Here is a 19,291-nt window from a genome sequence, read left to right on the forward strand (position 1 = left end):
TTTCTCCCTGTAGGCCTTTATGGTGAAACATCTCCTGGAGTACACGCAGGGGACAGAGTCTAACCTCTCCTACAGTCTGCTGCTAGTCTTGGGGCTCTTCCTGACGGAAATCATCCGCTCCTGGTCACTGACGTTAACATGGGCATTGAACTACCGTACCGCGGTGCGCCTTCGAGGGGCGATCCTGACCATGGCCTTTAAGAAGATCCTGAAGCTGAAGAACATTAAAGAGAAGTCCTTGGGGGAGGTGAGTGGCCTGGCCTTGTTCCCCATGTTTTCTCCTGCCTTCACATGTGAGGGCTTTGTTTCTGACCAAGGCCTCCCATGGCTTGTTTTGTTTCTCAGCTCATCAACTTGTGTTCCAGTGACGGCCTGAGGATGTTTGAGGCCGCAGCAGTGGGCAGTTTGTTAGCAGGTGGTCCCATTGTGGCCATCTTGGGCATGGTTTATAATGTCATTATTCTGGGACCCACGGCCATCCTTGGATCACTTGTTTTCCTCCTTTTTTACCCAGCAATGGTGAGTGAGCAGTCTTAATATATTCAACTCTTGTCTTCATCCTGCTGCATTTTTCTCAGTGTGGATTCATTTGTCTTAATTGGGTTTTTAAATTTTGAGGCTTCTGATATGATTGATTGGGAATTTCCTGGAAGCAGGTGACTCCTTGATTAGAGCAGGTAGAGTAGGAATATTGACCTGAGCAGAAGTATGGAGGCCTTGGAGGAAAGCCTTGGTGGGTGGGCAACCTGTGGCCTCTGGCATGGTCCCTCTTCTTAGTGATGGCAGGAGGAGACCCACCCGAGTGGCTCAGCCCAGGCCAGGGACACCCTCAACAGTTGGGCCAACCCTCCTCGGGCCCTCCTCATGATAGCCTGAAGCAGCAGACTCACTTTCTCGGTGTTTGGGTTCAAAGCGACCTTGGCTTGGCATAGTGTCTCTTCTTTCAGATGTTTGTCTCGAGGCTCACTGCTTATTTCAGAAGGAAAGCTGTGGCAGCCACAGACGACCGAGTACAGAAAATGAATGAAGTTCTCAACTACATTAAATTTATTAAAATGTATGCTTGGGTCAAAGCGTTTTCTCAGAATGTCCAAAGTGAGTATCCAGAAGGGGGTCTCATAGACTGCAGTTATAGAGAAGGCTTTTATTGGGGTGGTACCCCAACCACTTGAGGGAAGGGAGGGTTCCCAGGGCTTTTTTCTTTCTCAAATAGTTTTAAAATTTTGAACTTAAGTAATAGAACTTAAATATATAATAAGAAAAGAAAAAACATTATAAACAAATATTAAAACCTAAATAGAAAATAAGTAAAAAAAATAAAAGCATGTTGTGCACAGCAGAATGTAAGAGGATTCAAAATATACAGTAATAAATTTCCATTTCAAGAAAGCCTATTTTGATAAATACTATGCATTGTGTTCAGAGCTGGGCATCTTTTCTTTGCTTCCATATAGATTTTCTTTTGTTCTCTGCTGCATACTTTTGAATTTATTCTTTTATTACTCCCCTTCTCTCTCTCTCTCTCTCCCTCCCTCCCCCCATTTCCCAAGAATGCTGCAATTAGACACGGATATACATATATGTATGTAGAAACACAGACACACACACATATACATATACCTAGAGGTTTATATACACTTAGATTCTCATGTACTTAGATCTCTATAACCACATTCAGATATAAACATACATCCATGTGCATCTGTTTAGGACTGTTTTGTGTTTATTTGTCCTGTCTTTCTCAGAGGGTGGATAACCTCTTCATAAGTCTGAGTCCATATTTTTCTAAGTCTACCAACTCGTTATTTCCTGCACTGCAACAATATTCCAACCTCATACGATCTAGTTATTTTAAATAGTCTAAAACAATAGTAATTTAGGTTATTTGTTTATATTATTATTCAGTTATTTGTGTTTTCTCTCCGTGATTTGTTCTCCAGATTAGTTGTTTCTCTTATGAGATGTTTCATATTCTCTTCTCTTTCATTCTTTAATTATTTCTTGGTCTCTTACTGGCTTCCCCTTACTCAATTCTGATTTTCAAGGAGTCGTTTTCTTCCTTAAGAGTCTGAATCTCCTTTTCCAGTTGGTTCACTTTCTTATAATTTTGTTTTTCTTGGATTTCGTTTGTTTTTTTTCCTTTAATTTTTTCTCAGTCTCTCATTTGATTTTTAAAGTCTTTTTTAAGTTCTATGAATTCTTTTTGGGCAGATGACTATTTAACATTACTCTTTGGGGTAGGAGAGACTTTTTTCCTTCAGTTTTCTCCTCTAAAGAAGAACCCTGATCTCTATCCTGTGGTCACTTTCTGCGGTTGTGTGGTTCTGTATCTTTCTCCTTTGCCTGCTCATTTTTAAAAAAATTGTAGCAACTTATATTTTGTAATCACCTCTAGTCCTGGGGGATGGGGGAGAGTGGATGGTATCTCTGGCCTCAGATTTTCCTTCAATTCTCCCTCTGGCCTGGAACCAAAACCAAGAACTCCACTCTCTTTTAAGTGCCCACAGTCAGCTTACCAGGAGTGTACTGGTTCCTTCTTGCCCAGGTCTCAGCAGAGGTTCATTTAATCTGCTCTCGCCCAGACCTTAGATCCCCTACACTATCCCGGAAGTGAAAGTTCCTGTAGCTGTGGCTGAGGCTACTTCCCAACCCAGCTTGGGCCCCCTCTCCCCGCCTCCTCCTTACTATTTGAGTAGAACCAGCCTGAAGGTGTTTATTCTTCACAGGGACCAAACCTTGGTCCTGAGATTTTTCTTTGGATCTCCCAGTTGTCCCAGGAGGACACTATTCTGCCCCAGCTCTTGTTTATCTTCACTGCTCTCTACATTCTCCCTAAGGTACTGTTTTGTTTTGTTTGTGGAGCAGATCTAAAGAGTTTAGAATTTTCTGACCTACTCTGCTCTGCCATCTTCCAAGAGTCCTCTCCATGGCTTTTGTTACCGGACAGGTTGGAAATTGTGAATTCTGTAGTCACTGGGTCACAGGACCTTAGGGTGAGGACATTGAGAGTTGGCAGGGGAGTGACCTGATGAGGTTCACAGAACTAATTTACTGACAAGGACAGGGTTAGAACTTTGTCATTGATCCTTCTTTCTCACCACTCAGCTTCATAAAGCTTCTAAACTTCTGTCCAGTAGAGAGCTGGCAAAGTGGGCAGAAATCCTAGAAAGACATTTGTCAAAGCCTATAACAACCCCATGACTTGATGGATTTGTATTGCCTGTGGTAGGCCACAACTCTGTCCCTTACGCTGTCCTTGTCCAGCATTTGTCTGAACTTGATCAAAAAAGCACCAGCATGTCTGTCAAAATTTGGGATGAAACAAAATTAATGCACTGGGCACCACTGGCCAGAACTGTGGGTCACAACCAGTTATTAATGTAAAGTTCTGCTTTTAATTTAAGATCAGCAGACTAATCAGATGGAATGGAAAATGCCTTGACAGTTCTTGAGGTGGAAAGTTCTGGAAGTTCTGGGCACGTAAAGCTCTATCGGGGCATAGATATGTAAGATAAAGGTTGGGTGATAGCGATGGAAAATGGGTCAGACCAAGGTTCTCCTAAAGGTCTTCCTATGTTAAGTGGGGGCACGGTGAGGGGAAGCATTTGTCTTTACCAATTCCCATGAGAAACCCATCGAGGAGGAGTGGGAAGAGGCTTAGATGTGGGAGCCGAGGATCTTGATGATACTGGCATTTACTTCTCAAGTAACCCTGGGCTTCAGCTTCCTAACTGGTAAAATTCAGTCATTAAATCAGATGACCTTGAAAGCCCATTCCAGCTCTAAATTTCTGATGCCACAAATTATGATGATGGATCTGTGAGAGCTGTGGGTGGCCAGGCTTTTCCCTCACAGTACCTTTGGCCCATGACCTCGATAGATGTCTGGCTGTGACAAGTAGACCTGTGTCCCCAAATTTTCTTTTAGCTCCTGGTGTTCTGATAGTTTGCTTTCTCTTCCTAGAAATCCGAGAGGAGGAGCGCAGGATTCTAGAGCGGGCTGGTTACTTCCAAAGCATCTCTGTTGGCGTGGCCCCCATTGTGGTGGTCATCGCCAGTGTGGTGACGTTTTCTGTGCACATGATCTGTGGCTATGATCTTACTGCTGCTCAGGTGAGTGGGCTTTCCTGGAAGGCGTTGGATATTTGATTAGGCATGTGGTTGAATAGTGTTGTCCCTCTAGGGTTGATAAGCCAAGGAATGGAGAAGGGGTCTCTTTTGTGGGCATGGACACTGGCATGGTGCGAATGGGGTTGGGAGAAAAGCTTTCTATGATTTGGATCCTCCCTTCTCGCCCTCCACAGCAGGACTCTTAACCTGCGGTCTGTGAACCTTGTTTTTAAAAATCTTTTGGTAATTGTACTTCACGGTAATTGGTTTCCTTTGTAAACCTAAGAACCTTATGCTTTTAAAAACATTGGTCTGAAAATTTGGAAATCAAAATTTTAAAAAGTGAGTGTTAAACATTTTTTATATGCAATTGGAAAATATTTAATGAAATAAGAATAATAAAAATTTTAAAAAATAGCCATTACTCTGAGAATGGATCCACAGGTTTTCACCAGGCTGCCCAAAGGGTAAGTGCTTCTGCCCTATGGACAAGGAAGTCTAGATTGCATCTGTTCATGGAGGGTTAAGGTCATGTTTTCATATCTTTCTTTTTTCCTTGTTCTTAGGCTTTCACAGTGGTTACTGTCTTCAATTCCATGACATTTGCTTTGAAAGTGACCCCGTTTTCAGTGAAGTCTCTCTCAGAGGCATCTGTGTCTATTGAGAGATTTAAGGTACGTGGCCCTTTTGCCATCTTGTCTTCTCTCAGTGCCTTAGCTAGTGTCCTCTGCCTTCTCTTCCATCTTGTCACTTGGGTCTAGAACTTGGATTGGCTGCTATGGTGACCATGTTCCCTCAGATCTTTCCTAGTTAAGCTGAATCCCCAGAGTTCCTTTAGCTACTTTCCTTGACTCCGTTTGGATTCCCCTCCCTCTTGCTGTTCTTTATCCCTTTCACCTACATCCTCCCCCAGAGGGAGGCCTGGTCAGTCAGTCCCAGGGAGGATGGTAAGACAGCTGCTGCTGCTTGCCTTGTGACCCCAGGCCTGCTTCTCCTGATGCAGCCCCAGCTCAGGGTGCCTCTCCTGAGGTGCTGCCTTTGGGCTCACTCTGGCAGGAAAGGATCACAGCAAGTGGAGACAGCTAACGAAGAGAGGGAGGTCAACAAGATGACCAGTTAGGGCTGCCTGGGGGCCACCTTGTTTTACGATGAGGAAACTGAGGCTCAGAGGCTAAGTGACTTGTCCAAGGCCCCCAGGTCCACTGCATTGCTCTGTGATTGATAAGGAAGCATTTGAGAAAAGTTTAGTGTTTCAGGAAAGTTAGTTTTAAGGGAAAAAAGTATACACTGTGCCAAGGGTCTGGAAGGAAGGCTTATACTTCAAGTTTCTCCATTTGAAAAGACTTCAATCTGCTGAATTGAATCAGTGCTAGATGGTGCTTTGTACAGAGTCCAGGCTAAGCAGAGGACCCTTGCCTTAAATGGTTTCTTAGAACCAAGTATTCTTTATAACAAGAAGAGAAAGCAGGGTGACTTGTGGAGTAGGGGGTTCAGGGCAGGGTTAATGCTGCCAAGGTCACTTTTACAGGCTCAAGTCCTGTCCTGAGGCTCAGTATTCCTGGTTCAAGTCTCATAGCAGGATATACTGAGCTTGACAAGCTGCTTTCTTGCCCCTTTCTCTGTAGGGCATGAGAAGGCTGGGCTGTGCCAGGGTCCTTGTTTTGTAGAGATTGGAACAGAGGAAAGGCCAATTTAGGACACCCTGGCCTCTAGAATCCTGGGGTGCCTGGCCTGCCACTGCCCAGGGCAGCTTCCCCCAGCCCGGGGACTGTTTCCTCCTTCCAGTCTGAGTTCACACCCTGCTCTCCTTTCTCTGCCCCTTCCCATCTGGCAGGCAGACAGGAGGCGCAGCAGTCTGGGCTGTCCTTGCCTGCTGATCTCATCCCTTGCTCTTGTAGCATGCCACCTGCCATCGTTCACGCTTGTCTGTGAGAGAAGCCGCCGACCATACTGTCCCGCCCGATGACCAGTGGCCTCCTCTTGGCGTCCCCTAATGCTCGGGCCCGCAGCGGGTCGTGCGTGCTTTACACTGATGGGGCCTTTTTGCTCTTGAGCGCCGTCCCGTTCTCTAACGCACTGTGTTCTGCTTCATGAGTATGCCCCTAGGCTTGTGCCCCCGGTCTTGATTGAGTGTTCCATCTTTGCACCTCTCTCACGACTCCTATCAGAGTTTATTTCTAATGGAAGAGGTTCACACGGTAAAGAACAAACCAGCCAGTCCTCACATCACGATAGAGGTGAGAAATGCCACTTTGGCGTGGGACTCCTCCCACTCCAGTATCCAGAACTCGCCAAAACTGACCCCCAAAATGAAAAAGGGCAAGAAGGCCGCCAAGGGCAGGCGAGAGAAGGCCAAGCTGCCACACGTGGAACAGCAGCAGGCTGTGCTGGCCGAGCAGAAGGGTCACCTCCTGGTGGACAGTGATGATCGTCCCAGTCCAGAGGAAGAGGGCAAGCCCATCCGTCTGGCTAATCTCCGCCTTCAGAGGACGCTGTACAACATTGACCTGGAGATTGAGGAGGTAAGGTACCCCATGTGGGGCTCAGCGCAGGCACTAGAGAGAGGAGCCAAGGCTTGTCTCTGCTTCCCAGAACTCCCCTGCTGATTATAAAGGGCTTTGAACCATACGAGCTTCAAACTAACTAATTGCCCCCAGCTGGCAGCCCAACGTCCTTTCCTCCACTCCTGTACCAATATTGCCAGTCTGTCTTTCATGGGTCTATCTGAGGACGAACTTCTTTGTTCTCTACTTAGACAATTCCAGATTCTAATAGTAGTGCTTTATTTTGCCTTGCATGCAAAGAAGGTCCCTGAGTACATGTGTGTCATGTCCATGGCTTCCCAGGGAAGGATAAGATAGCAAGTCACTTTTCCCAGCGTTGCAACATGCAGGCATTTCTTCAAGGTAGAAGGGAGCCCAGATCCCAGCCTCCAGTTAATCATCTTACTCAGAGCTTGGTATTCAGGATCAGGAAACAGTGAATTGGCTCATTTCCTCCCAGCGGTGATTCCTTGACTTCAGTGCAGTCTGGGCATGCTTCCTGCTTTCAGGATGCCTTGCAGAGATTTGTAGAACATCTCTCTCCATAATCCTCGCCCCAAGGTGTCTTCAGTCTCATTTCTTGTCTCTGTTGGGAAAGTTGTCCATTCAAAGCATGTTTGTGGCCCCGATCCTGGCACCTTCATGTTTGGGGCTAGAAGAAAGGGATCATCCCAACTTGGGCTTACCAACTAAAATAGCAGTTCAGTCCTCAAGTAGGCAAGTGAAGTTAATAAGGAAAGACTGACCAGTCTGAATTTACAGACACATGTAAAAACTTTGAAATCTCACTTTGTTCTGTTCTTTTGCTGGGGAGGGAAGGATGGATATGAATTTTTTTTTTTTTTGAGGTACCTTTACTAACATTAAGGGAAAGGTGAAATAACCAGCTAGTACTTTAGAGACTTTAAGCTTATTTAATTACAGAAAGCAGGGTTCACTGCTTTAGAGATGCAAGGTACTAGAAATCCAAGAATCCATTTTCAGAGTATCAGGAGATACACAGAAAGAGGCCCCCTGAAATCCTGATGTATATGAGACCACGCCACAGACTAGTGGCACATAGTAGGTCCATGCAGCATCTGTGCCTGGAGTGGACAGATGTGGGACAATGCCCTCTCTTTCCATAGGAAGAATTAGACTCAGAGAAGGGGCCTGTTTTGTTCAGAACCATCTAGGGAGCTAGGATCTGGAGGCTGCTCTCTAACCCAAGGTTCTAGGGGACCTCTTGCAAAGGCCTGGGGAGATGAAATCCAAGGCCCCAGCTCACAGCTGGAGCAGTCCAATGTTTAAGCTGGCATGAAACCAAGTACTGAGTCAAAGAAGCTGAGACTTTTGATGATGGCTCTTTAAAAGAATTTGTTCTTCGGGACCCTCAAAGCAGTAAAGCATCAGCTGTGAAGCTGATGTGGCCATGGTGGCTATACTCTAGTACATCTACCCTAGTAAACACATTTACCTTTTTGGTGTCTTTGCTTCCATTTCCCCCTAAATGTAGGGGAAAGGATTACCTTTGTCCAGCAGAAGGAGGTGGGAAAAAGAGGTCAAGAGGTTTGTCTGAGTCTTAGCCAGAGCCTGATTTGGATGTGGTTCTTCACATTTTAAGCACACTCACTTTTCTACTTGGCAGACAGCATACATGTCCATTTGAGGGAGAAGTTGCATCTGTTTTAACCTAGTGTAGCCACAGGAAGTTTCTGAATGGCAGTCTGCCTTGGAAAGGAGATCAGGCTTCTAATTAATGCCCATATTAACCAGTACAGTTGCTGTGACTGCTCCCAGTGAGCTACAGCCATGCGTCTGCTTGGAGAAATGAAATCTCCATAGTGCATCATTGTCCCCTAATGATCATGTTTCTCTTTGCATTGGACCAGGGAAAACTGATTGGCATCTGTGGCAGCGTGGGAAGTGGGAAAACCTCCCTCATCTCCGCCATTCTGGGCCAGGTGAGATTCTGTCCCGAGCCAGGGCACTGCTCTCTGCCATCCTTCACTCGCCTCAGGGAATTCTTGATTTCTGAGTTGTTCTTTAAAAGAATTAGTAGGGAAGGGACATTCTTGCATGTAGATTCTCATCGCTGATGGCAGCTCCCTGTAAACTGCACCCTGAGATTGTAACAATCCTGCTTCCTGTGTGCCCTTTTTAAAAACAAAAATCATCCAGGGAGTTTTCATTGCATGCAGAGCTCTTCATCATTCCACACAGTCATTGGCCCCCCAACCCAGTCGTTCTTCCTTGTACCCTCTGGGACCAGACTGAATCTCCATGGAGGGCCACTGGTGCTGGAGGGGCTGCAGGCCCCGGGGGAGCCGGGCACAAGCCTCCCCTGCTCTGTGGTTCAGTGAGTCTGCCCACAGAATAGCATTCTCACAGCTAGGCTGGCTGTGGGTGCCATGGCTTGTTAGGGTGTCAGTGAAGAGACAGGCTGTTGGCAGAGGTCCCCACATGCCTTTGAATCACAGGCATCCATGAAAGCAAGAGACACTCTTGGGTTTCACTGAGCTGCTCAAACCAGTACCAGAGCCCATACCTGAAGAACCCCTTGGGAGTTTTTAACAGACTTTCCTCTTTTTCTCCCCAGTCTTTGGACTGCCTTGTGGTTTATTCTTTGGTGCTGGTGTGAGTCACGTTCCCTGTCCTCTTGTAGGCTGTGAGCTCTTTGAAGGGCAGGGTCCATACTCTGTACACAGTAGGCACTTAAGAAATGTTGGGTGTGTTGAGTGAAGCTTGTCATTTTGGGTGTGATGCCATTTGGCAGTCTCTCTCTCTTCCCCCTTAGATGACCCTTCTAGAGGGCAGCATTGCTGTTAATGGGACCTTTGCTTATGTGGCCCAGCAGGCCTGGATCCTCAATGCCACTCTGAGAGACAACATCCTCTTTGGGAAGGAGTTTGATGAAGAAAGGCAAGGAATGCTTGGTTTCTGACCTTCCTGACTCGCCTTCTTGGGGGTCAGCAGAGACGAGACAACCTCAAGTGGTGGCACCTGTTTGCAGCCTGTCTCTGACCCCAGGCCTCTTTGTGTCCTTCAGATACAACGCTGTGCTGAATGGTTGCTGTCTGAGACCTGATCTAGCCATCCTTCCTAACAGTGACCTGACTGAGGTACCTTAAGAAGAATATGGTGCTGTTAGCCCAGGGCATCTGGCTTAGACTGGATGGAGAGGACCCCAGGGGTCATGGAGTCCCAGCCCCCCTTTTGACAGAAACCCCTGGCTTTTTGCCCGAGGTTACCCAAATAGGAAGCAGCAGACCTTACACCAGCTTAGGGTTGAGGGCCTCTTCTTCTCTGGGCCATGCCCCCTCAGGCCAGCTTCATGGGAGCTGATGCCTGGGCAAAGCAAGGCTGAAACTCCCGTTTCTTGGCCTCCTGCCACTGTTTGAGAGGAGGGTGGATGCAGCAGGGATAAGGCCAGACTTGGAGTCTGGGGCCCCGAGCCAGAACTGGCCTTCAGCCCCTTCTTTCCTGACTGGGATAAGGGGCAAGCTCTCCACTCTCCAAGAGCTACCATTTTCCCAAGCATCTCAAGGATGCTTTATCCAGTAGTTCACAGGGCCATTATGGGGAAAGCTTGAAGAGCCCTGGGCCCACACCCTCCTAGAACAAGGCAAGATCTAGTTCTAGAGTCAGCCGAAAATCTAGAGCAAAGAACTCATTGAGAATAGTGGTGAGAGGGCTTGGGTTGAACACCTGGCTCTGCCTTGTGACTTTGGACAGACCAGTAAGTCTTGGAGGGCCTCAGTTTTTTATAGAGATCTTTACAAAAGTCTCTTTACCTTTTGTAAGCATGTTTAACCTGTATCAGATTGCTTGCCTTCTCAAAGGTGGGTGAGGAGGGATGGAACAGAGAGAATTTAGAGTTCAAAATTTAAAAAAAGTGCATGTTTAAAATTGTTTTTATATGTAATTGGGGAAAAAAAATAAAATCTTAAATAGGAAAAAAACCATCTTTGTTTTATACATGAGTAACCAAGACCCAGAGAGGTCGGTGTCTTTCTGAAAGGTGAAGTGTGAGGTCTGATGTCCCTCTTACAGGCTGCTGCTACTCTATAAAATGAGGCTTAGAATGAGCTGATCAGTGTAGTTTATTACCCTTCTAGTTTTCTGTGAATTTAAATGGCCTTCCCTTTGGTACATTTGGTACAATGGGTTTTAGCTGCTTTTCTCTCCCAAAGAAGAGCCCATGGGCTCCTTTAAGTCCCCCTAGCTGGAAATGCCCCTTTTTGTGTTTTGCCGTCTTCAGACCACTGGCCTCCTCTCCGAGGGGGCCACCTTCCTTCTGAAGCACAGATGTCCTCGTAGTCCAAAGTGCCAAGAGAAGAAAGGAGGTGGTCTTCTTATGAAGTGGGCCACTCCCTGGGACCTCGGTCTCCCAGTACCCCCTCTTCCACAGTGGAGAGAGACCTATGTAACTCAGTTCAGTTCTGGATGTGTGGATTAAGGAGCCAACTCTAATCCCAGCCAGGGCTATTAGCCAGTTTTCCATTGTAAGCAAATTGATTCCTTCAAAGCACTTAGTAACTTAGTAAGTGTTTGTTGAACCCCACTATCCTTTGCTGGCTTTCCTGGCTTGATTTTTTGGTGCTGTTTTGGAAGGTGGCCTGGAGGCCATGCTGAATTTCCTCATTCCATTCCAGATAGGTGAGCGTGGGGCCAACCTGAGTGGAGGACAACGCCAAAGGGTCAGTCTGGCTCGAGCCTTGTACAGTGACAGGAGCATTTACATCCTGGATGATCCCCTCAGTGCCTTAGATGCCCACGTGGGCAACCACATCTTCAACAGTGCCATCCGAAAATACCTCAAGTCCAAGACTGTCTTGTTTGTTACTCACCAGCTTCAGGTACTTGGTCCCCTCCTGAAGTTTCTTTCCTGGCTCCTGGGAGTCCTGACATGGGGATTTTGGTTTTTAAAGTTCTTTCTTTTCTTAATAAATTGCAATCAGTCCCAGTGCCAAGTGGGGAAAAAAGGTCCCCTTTGGGAAGGGTGCTAGTGTTAGAATCCACAGGTAAAGGCCTGTGAATTTGGGGACAAGGGTAAGAGAACATTTGGCAAACCTGTGCAAAGCTCGTGGTAGAACATCAAATCTGCTCAGTCTTGCTGCTCCATGTGGCGTCTGTGAAGCAGACAGCTTTTTTCTGTAAATGTCTGAATACATCATCATCTGCTGTGGCGATTAAGGAAAACTGAGAACTGCCTGCTCAGCTAACCCCAAGTCTGCATGAACATGGTAGGCAAGGAAGGATTCTGGTCCAGCACCCATATGGTATCTGGACAAGGCATCAGGGAAGTGATACTCCCTTCTAACTGAGGCAGTTAGCTACATGTATTAAGCATCTGCCAAGTGCCAGGCACTGTGCCAAGTGTTAGGGCTACAAGGAAGACACACTGTCATGCCCTTGAGGACATAGCGGTCTGATGGGCAAGGCCATATTCAAACAAGATATAGATGAGGAAAAATTGGGAGTGGCCCCAAGATTCAGGAGGACTGAGAAGGGCCTCTAGCAGCAGACTTGAATGAAAGCAGAGGAGCTAAAATGAGGCAGAGAGGAGGAAGGAGAGTGGACACTCTCATGGCATGGGGGACAGCCCGGGAAAATGGCTGGAGCCATGCCAGGAGATGGTTGTGAACCGTCTTGCTAGGGACCCTCAGTAGGATGACGTCTCAGTGACTGGGCTGGGAAAGGGCCTGACATCTCTGCTGTCCTGGTTTCTCTTCAGTACCTGGTTGACTGTGATCAAGTGATCTTCATGAAGGAGGGCTGCATCACCGAGCGTGGCAGCCATGAGCAGCTGATGGACCTGAATGGCGATTATGCCGCCATTTTTAATAACCTGCTCCTGGGAGAGACCCCCCACATTGAGGTGAGCTGCTGGATTCACGTTGCTTCTGGGATCTGTGTAACTCCAGTGGCTCAGAAAGGAGTTGAGATGGGAGCCGGTCCCTGCAGTTCTTGCCCAAGGGCTGTCTTAGGGTTCCTGTGGGGTCATACTGTGATGTCACTGCCAGCATGGCACCACTGGCTGGGCAGGGGTGAGCAGTAGCCATCCTACCCTGGTCTCCAATGGAGGACAGACGGATAGAAGAGGAGGAGAGACAGATTAAAAAAAATGTGAAGAAAGAATACTCAATTTGGGTATAATAGTTCTTAATTTAGATAAGTTATATTGGTGCCTCATCCTAAAGAAAAAGGACATGAGTTCCAGATGTGGGTCCTGATTCTTACATGTGGGTTAGTCATACTCTCCTTCTGTTCCACCAGACCCTTGAGGTATCAGAGTAGGGTAGGGCAGAAGTGGGGTGGGGGGAAGAGATGAGGAGACAGAGAGGGCCCCTTTGGTCTTCAGTGGCTTCTCCAGTCGTCACGTGAATGTTTGCTTGGCAATGGTGTGATGAGTCAATTTTTGTTGTAATAGATCACCTCCAAAAAAGACACAAGCGGTTCCCAGAAGAAGCCACAAGACAAGGGCCCCAAAGTGGGATCCGTGAAGAAGGACAAGGTGGTGAAACCAGAAGAAGGTAATGACCTCATCCAGGTTTTAGTGGTCTTAGGTGGATCTGTATCATTAGCCACATAGACTGTGATTCTGATGACTCATCTGTCTCTTCTGAGGACATAGCAGAGGTGTAGGGATTCAGCCATGATCTCAGTAGGCCAAGAGGCAGGTGTATTGTGGTCTATATGACGAGAAACCCTGGAAACCCATTCCTGGTCTTTGCTATGCTGTGTGACCAGCAGGGGGGGTGGGGGTAGGTAAGAGTATTGTGGGCACCTTTGTGACTGGGTGGTTCCTTGTCGACCAGCCCCATTGGTCAATGGCACCTTGACATCTGTATCTGTTACCGTTAAGGCCAGAGTGCAGCTGTTACTGAGACTGGAGAAACGCTGAAGCTGCAGCTTGCATCTGAGGCAGCTCCACAGTGTTGTAGCGAGGCCTAGGTTTGGGAGGAGTCAGAGTGGAATGAGGACTACATGCCTAGAGCTTTGAGGTAGAGTGGAGGTGGAGGGTTGGACAGAAGACAGGGTGTTCTTGAGGAGTGAACAAGCTCCTCAAAGGTAAGGAGGATTACAGGAGAGTGGGCTGCAGATGACAGGATCCCAGGCCTACTGTCCTGTAAAGACAGGCTCATCCAACTGAAGCTGATTCCTAAGTACCAGTGCTACAGAAACACCACACCTCGACATCTATTGTCTTCTTAGTTTTTTTAATAAAATTTTTTTCAATTATCAAGAATTTATTCTTTTCCTCACCTTCCCCCATCCCCAGTCCCCCCAAAAGAAAAGAAAAATAAAACCTTCATAGCAAAGCACAGTTGAGCAAAAAATTTCTATTATTGGTCATGTCCAAAACCAACTGCTTGACATCTTTTTTAAACTAATTTTTTTTTTTTATGAATTTAAACATCTACAAACACAACCATTTCAATATACAAGAAAAAAAACAACAACAAAACCCAGAAAAGACTTGGGGAAACTTTGCTTACAGGTTTTTGACCATGATAGAACCAGCCTGCCTGCTTAGGTTTGTCTCCTCCCTATCTCCTCTTCCCTTCTGTCCTCTATCATTCTCCCCATTCCTACCTACCTCCCCCTTCTTTTGAATAGGTAAGTAAAGTTAAGGAAAAGAAATGCTTCAGGAGTTCTTGAGTGTGTCTTTCCTGGGATGATTGGCTCGCTCAGGAACCTTCATGGCTCATTTTTCTGATGAGAGCTCTTTCAAGCTTTTCTTTCTTGAGACAATACTTAGGTTTTATTTGTTTATCAAATTTTATTGGTATAAATTCCCCCTTAGATTCCTCCCCTTTCCAGTGAGCTCGTTCCCCATAAAAAGGCTTCTTTCCAATAACCTTTGATGAAGAACAGCGAAACAACATGGCAGACTGGAGACATCTTCTGCCACGGTGCCCCCTTCTCCCCCCTCCCCCCCAGGGCAGTATGGTTTGGCAGTTACCCTTTGGCCTGATGCTCAACATGGCTGTATCTGTTCTGGGTTTTCTCTCTGGCTTTCCCTCCCCTTCTCTGCTCTGATGCCAGACCTCCTCAGCTTCCTTTAAGTCCCTGTTAAAATCCCACCTTCTACAGGAAACTTTCCCTAACCCATCTTACTTCTAATGCCTATTTAACCTATACGTAGCTTGCTTTGTATATATTCATTGAGAGCAAAAATTATCTTTTGCCTCCTTTTGTTTCTCCAGCAATTGGCACAGAGTCTGGCACATTGACTATAATGTGATTGTGATGATGTGCTGCCCCCTCCTCATCCTCAAGCTGTCTTGGCTTCTCATAGGTCATACTGGAGGATTCTAAGCACTTGTCACGTTCTTCAAGATGAAAAGAAGATGGCTGTGGGGGTGGACATGATCTTATCAGCCAAAGACCAGCTAGAGAGTGCCAGGTGTTTGGCCATGGCAGCTCATTGAACTGTCTCTTGAGTGCCAAGGGTTGGCTGAGCCTCTTCTCTGCAGAGAAACCCTAGACCCCAGGGAGGGTCGGACGGCCCAGGATGGCAGAAGGCTTGTGACTCCTTGAAGTCCTGATGAGTTAGGAATAGATAAGTAGCTAGTTGGTAGAAAGGACTTTTGCTTGTGAGCCCAACCTTGGAGATGAGTATCCATAAGACCTGGTTCTGGTGCTCATGTGTCTCTCTTCCTGTTTTACTCCCTTTTAAACCAGGACGTCTGATGCAGCAAGAGGAGAAAGGACAAGGCTCTCTCCCCTGGTCTGTATATGGCACCTACATCCAGGCCGCTGGCGGCCCTTTGGCGTTCCTGGTCATCTTGTCTCTCTTTATCCTGAATGTGGGCAGTACAGCCTTCAGCACCTGGTGGTTGAGTTACTGGATCAAACAAGGCAGTGGGGTAAGGGCATATTGACCTGTGGAAGCTGGGAGGCTAGGAAAGGAGCCATCTTGGTGGCTATCCTAGAGGGATTCCTTAGGAGGGAACCCTCTTTGGTTTTCATTTAAAAGAAGCGAATGGCCAGGGTTCCCCAGGACGGAAGAGCTCAGGCCCTAAACTCACGAGGCAGAAAAATCACCGACCAGCTAATGGGGGAACAGAGTTCCCAGTAAGTATGAAACCAGGCCAGGAGTCAGTTTTCCCCCAACTGGAGGGTCTGAGAGCTGTATTCCCAGGATGTTGTCCTGCCCTCACCCAGGAACAGGGAAAGAAATGGGGCAACACAGAATCACTAACCCTGCCCTTTGTCACCTCGGTTTCCCTGAGGTGATATCCAGTTAATTCTCACAGCCCCACTTTGAGATGGGAATAGTGTTTAGTGAGAGCTCTTGGCTGCAGGAGTCAAGAAGGAAGTGGCCCATGAAAGCTTAACCTTGGAAGCCTTATGTCCAAACAGAACACGACGGTGACAAGGGGAAACCTGACCCTGCTGAGTGACAGTATGAAGGACAACCCTCACATGCATTACTACGCTAGAATCTATGCCCTCTCCATGGCGCTCATGCTGATTCTGAAGGCTGTTCGGGGAGTCGTCTTTGTCAAGGTAGACGTCCAGTCCCTCGTTTAGAGACTAGGGATGTTGGTTTGCCCTTGGAAGCTCTCTAACTCTCTGCTGGCCCTGGCTGTAGTGATAGAGGACCTCTTAGTGTTACTCAGAAGTGCTTTGTTCCATTACTTTCTGTCTTAGGAAGTAAGCTGCTTGAAATAATCAAGAATCAACAAGCATTTATTAAGGGGGCTAGGGTTCCCAGAAAGGTTGTCAGGGGGCCCTGAGGCAATTCCTATTTCCGTAACTGTGGTAATCTTGATTTAATTATTACTTCCTAAGCAATAAGTGGAAAGCAGGGGATAGAGTGGTACCCATGCATTAGCCAGGCAAATGGCAGAATTCCTGCCTTGTGAGCCCTGTAGGTCTGGACATCACTGGACAGGCTGAAGCATGGTTGAGGCGAGCTGGCTGGATCCAGGCACCTGAAGGAAGGGTGAGGGGCAACTAGGTTATCTCTGACCCAGGGTGGTCCTCAGCCTTGGGGGAGGAACCCAGAGTCATGCCCTGCAAGCTCCCAACAGTTTCTCTTTTGTCCTGTGCTCTTCTACCCAGGGAACACTGAGGGCCTCTTCCAGGCTCCATGATGAGCTTTTTCGAAGGATTCTTCGAAGCCCCATGAAGTTCTTTGATACAACTCCCACAGGAAGGATCCTCAATCGATTCTCAAAAGACATGGATGAAGGTATTTCTTGTTCTTTGCTTGGCTCCTAGAACTCAGCCTAGGTCGGTCCTTCCTTTCTTCTTCCCTCCCTTTTCTCCCTTCTTTCTCCTTTCTGATTTCTCTTTCAATGAGTTGCTTTGGGCTCACAGCCTTTGCTGTGGCTTCCACATAGACCTGGCAACTGAGGGCCCTGAAAGTTTATTTCACTTGTCACTTTTGATTAAGTAGCTCAGAAAATAATTTCAAATTTGCATTTGGGCAAATAGTGTAGATTCTGCGAAGGCCCAGAGAGGCTATGCCAGGTTACGGGCCCTGCCAACCTGACCCCACTTGTTAGAGCTCCCTCAAAAGTAGTTTCAGTGCTGCTCCGGGGATCCCCATGGTCATAGAGGAGAACAGATCTGCCATTTGGAGGTTGAGAAAAAGTAAGAGAACAGACATCATGGACCCCTCACTGGGCCCTGTGATTTTGCTGTTCTCTGGTCTCAGAGGTGTGTGTCATCCTTTGTTCTTTGCCTTCTTTCCCCAGTTGATGTCCGCCTCCCATTCCAGGCTGAAATGTTTATCCAGAATGTTATCCTGGTATTCTTCTGTGTTGGCATGATCGCAGGGGTCTTCCCCTGGTTCCTGGCAGCAGTGTTGCCCCTCTTCATTTTCTTTGCAGTTTTACATGTTCTCTCCAGGTAAAAGACTTCTCATTTCTACAGAGACATTCAGCACTTAACCCGCCTCAGTGCTGCCACCTTGACATTTGCCCCATTTCCTCTCCAGGGTCCTGATTCGAGAGCTCAAACGTTTGGACAACATCACTCAGTCCCCTTTTCTGTCCCACATCACCTCCAGCATCCAGGGTCTTGCCACCATCCATGCTTACAACAGAGGGCAGGAATTTCTGCACAGGTTAGTGCTGCATATGGCTGAGGGCTAGAGAGGCAGTCACCATCCTGGATGGCAAATTACCTTCAGGGATTGTGAACCTAAAAGTTCTGGCATCTTCAGAAGCTTCTTTAAGGCAGCTTTGAGATTAGAGCTTGGGCGAGACCTGAGAGCATTGGGAGCCTAGCAGAACATGTTTCAGTTCAGATTCATTTGCTCTGTGGGAATCTCTGAACAAATAATGAAGGAAAAAACCAGTCTACCCTTGGAAGGCAGGCTGCTTAATCTTTTAATCTCCTAGTTGTGAGAGGCATATTCACGTAGACTGGCCATACCCTCCAGATGTGGGTGGACCTCATGACCCTGCCTGCCTTGGCTGGATCCAGGGTATTCCAACTTCTACATTGTCATCTCTGCCCAACTGCAGAGCCCAGCTTTCTAATCTTGGCATGTTTCTTTTATTGCCCTAAAGCCTTTGGTTTGCAAAAAGTCAAGCTTTGCTCACTCTGCTGCCTCATTGGGAAGCCTACACAAGTCATTGTTGGCCCCCAACCCCTTTCCCTCTCTGCTGCCTGCTCACCTTCCCCACTCTCCCTGAGAATGTGCTGAGCTAGCTGCAGATGTCAATCCCAGCTCCTTGGGGCTCCCCTGTGAATGGGCTGAACCCCAAGGCTTAACATGCTCCTCTTCTGGCCCCCAGGTACCAGGAGCTTCTGGATGATAACCAAGCTCCCTTTTTCTTGTTCACCTGTGCCATGCGGTGGCTGGCTGTGCGACTGGACGTGATCAGCATCGCCTTGATCACCACTACAGGGCTAATGATTGTCCTCATGCACGGCCAGATCCCCCCTGCCTATGCAGGGCTTGCCATCTCCTATGCTGTCCAGGTTGGTATCCAAACAAACCATTCACCCCATGCCTCCTCTCTCCCTCCCTCATTGACTGGTCAATAGGTAAGGGAAGGCATTTCTGAAGCCTCTGGAGGGAGGGGAGAGGACTGCCAGTCCCTGGAGGGTGGGGCAGCTCTCTCAATAGCACCATCCTGGGTTTTGGAGACAAGGCTTTAACACAGTGGCAGATTTGTTCAAATGATTCTGCCAGATGCAGACAATCTCAGGATCTGCTGAGGACAGGGCTATAACATTGACTGACTGCACTTGGCAATGGATAAGCATCACTCGTTTCTTGGCCAAACTGTTTTCTAAAAACAAGATGGTATTTACAACTGTTAGAAAGTAAAGATTTCTGCCAAAAAAGTGGTATTCAAGGCCCCCTTTCTCTTGAGCTCCCCCTTTATTATCCTCTTCCCACTTTTTTTAAAGAAAGAATGTATTCTCAACGTGATTCCAGTTTTCTAGTTATTTGTATTTTCTAATAAAGACTGAAGGACTTGAAAGCACAGTTCTCAAGTCATTAGGCCCTTCCTATCCCCCAGTAGTCACTAACACAAGGAACCTGGAAACCTGGGAGATAATCCCAGAGGCATGTTGAATTCACCCAGATATGGCTTCAGTTGCCCAGGATGAGGGAGCTTAGATGGAGGAGAGCCTCTTGTGGCTTCATGCTCAAGTCCTGCTGCGGCCCAGCTCACTGCCAGC

At 47.3% G+C, this 19,291-nt stretch overlaps 1 protein-coding gene across 7 annotated transcripts in view; it reads left to right on the top strand.

Annotated features, from left to right (window-relative positions):
* Positions 1-19,291, top strand: part of ABCC5 (ATP binding cassette subfamily C member 5) — a 55,523-nt gene that overhangs the window by 24,267 nt on the left and 11,965 nt on the right. For 3 of the 7 annotated variants that reach the window (XM_072640468.1, XM_072640467.1, XM_072640470.1), the window contains 19 exons: positions 14-247; positions 346-519; positions 948-1,095; positions 3,964-4,112; positions 4,676-4,783; positions 6,278-6,631; positions 8,524-8,595; positions 9,429-9,553; positions 9,681-9,753; positions 11,287-11,490; positions 12,369-12,512; positions 13,065-13,167; positions 15,323-15,507; positions 15,587-15,715; positions 16,004-16,150; positions 16,709-16,838; positions 17,347-17,500; positions 17,589-17,717; positions 18,394-18,580. In XM_072640468.1, coding sequence (XP_072496569.1) covers positions 14-247; positions 346-519; positions 948-1,095; positions 3,964-4,112; positions 4,676-4,783; positions 6,278-6,631; positions 8,524-8,595; positions 9,429-9,553; positions 9,681-9,753; positions 11,287-11,490; positions 12,369-12,512; positions 13,065-13,167; positions 15,323-15,507; positions 15,587-15,715; positions 16,004-16,150; positions 16,709-16,838; positions 17,347-17,500; positions 17,589-17,717; positions 18,394-18,580 — 2,949 coding nt within the window. Of the gene's footprint in view, positions 1-13; positions 248-345; positions 520-947; positions 1,096-3,963; positions 4,113-4,675; positions 4,784-6,007; positions 6,632-8,523; positions 8,596-9,428; positions 9,554-9,680; positions 9,754-11,286; positions 11,491-12,368; positions 12,513-13,064; positions 13,168-15,322; positions 15,508-15,586; positions 15,716-16,003; positions 16,151-16,708; positions 16,839-17,346; positions 17,501-17,588; positions 17,718-18,393; positions 18,581-19,291 lie in introns of those variants that run through there. The other 4 variants (XM_072640469.1, XM_072640471.1, XM_072640472.1 and 1 more) reach the window with 4 other exon arrangements.

This window comes from Notamacropus eugenii, chromosome 2, assembly GCF_028372415.1.
Source record: "Notamacropus eugenii isolate mMacEug1 chromosome 2, mMacEug1.pri_v2, whole genome shotgun sequence".
In the NCBI taxonomy this organism is placed as follows: domain Eukaryota; kingdom Metazoa; phylum Chordata; class Mammalia; order Diprotodontia; family Macropodidae; genus Notamacropus; species Notamacropus eugenii.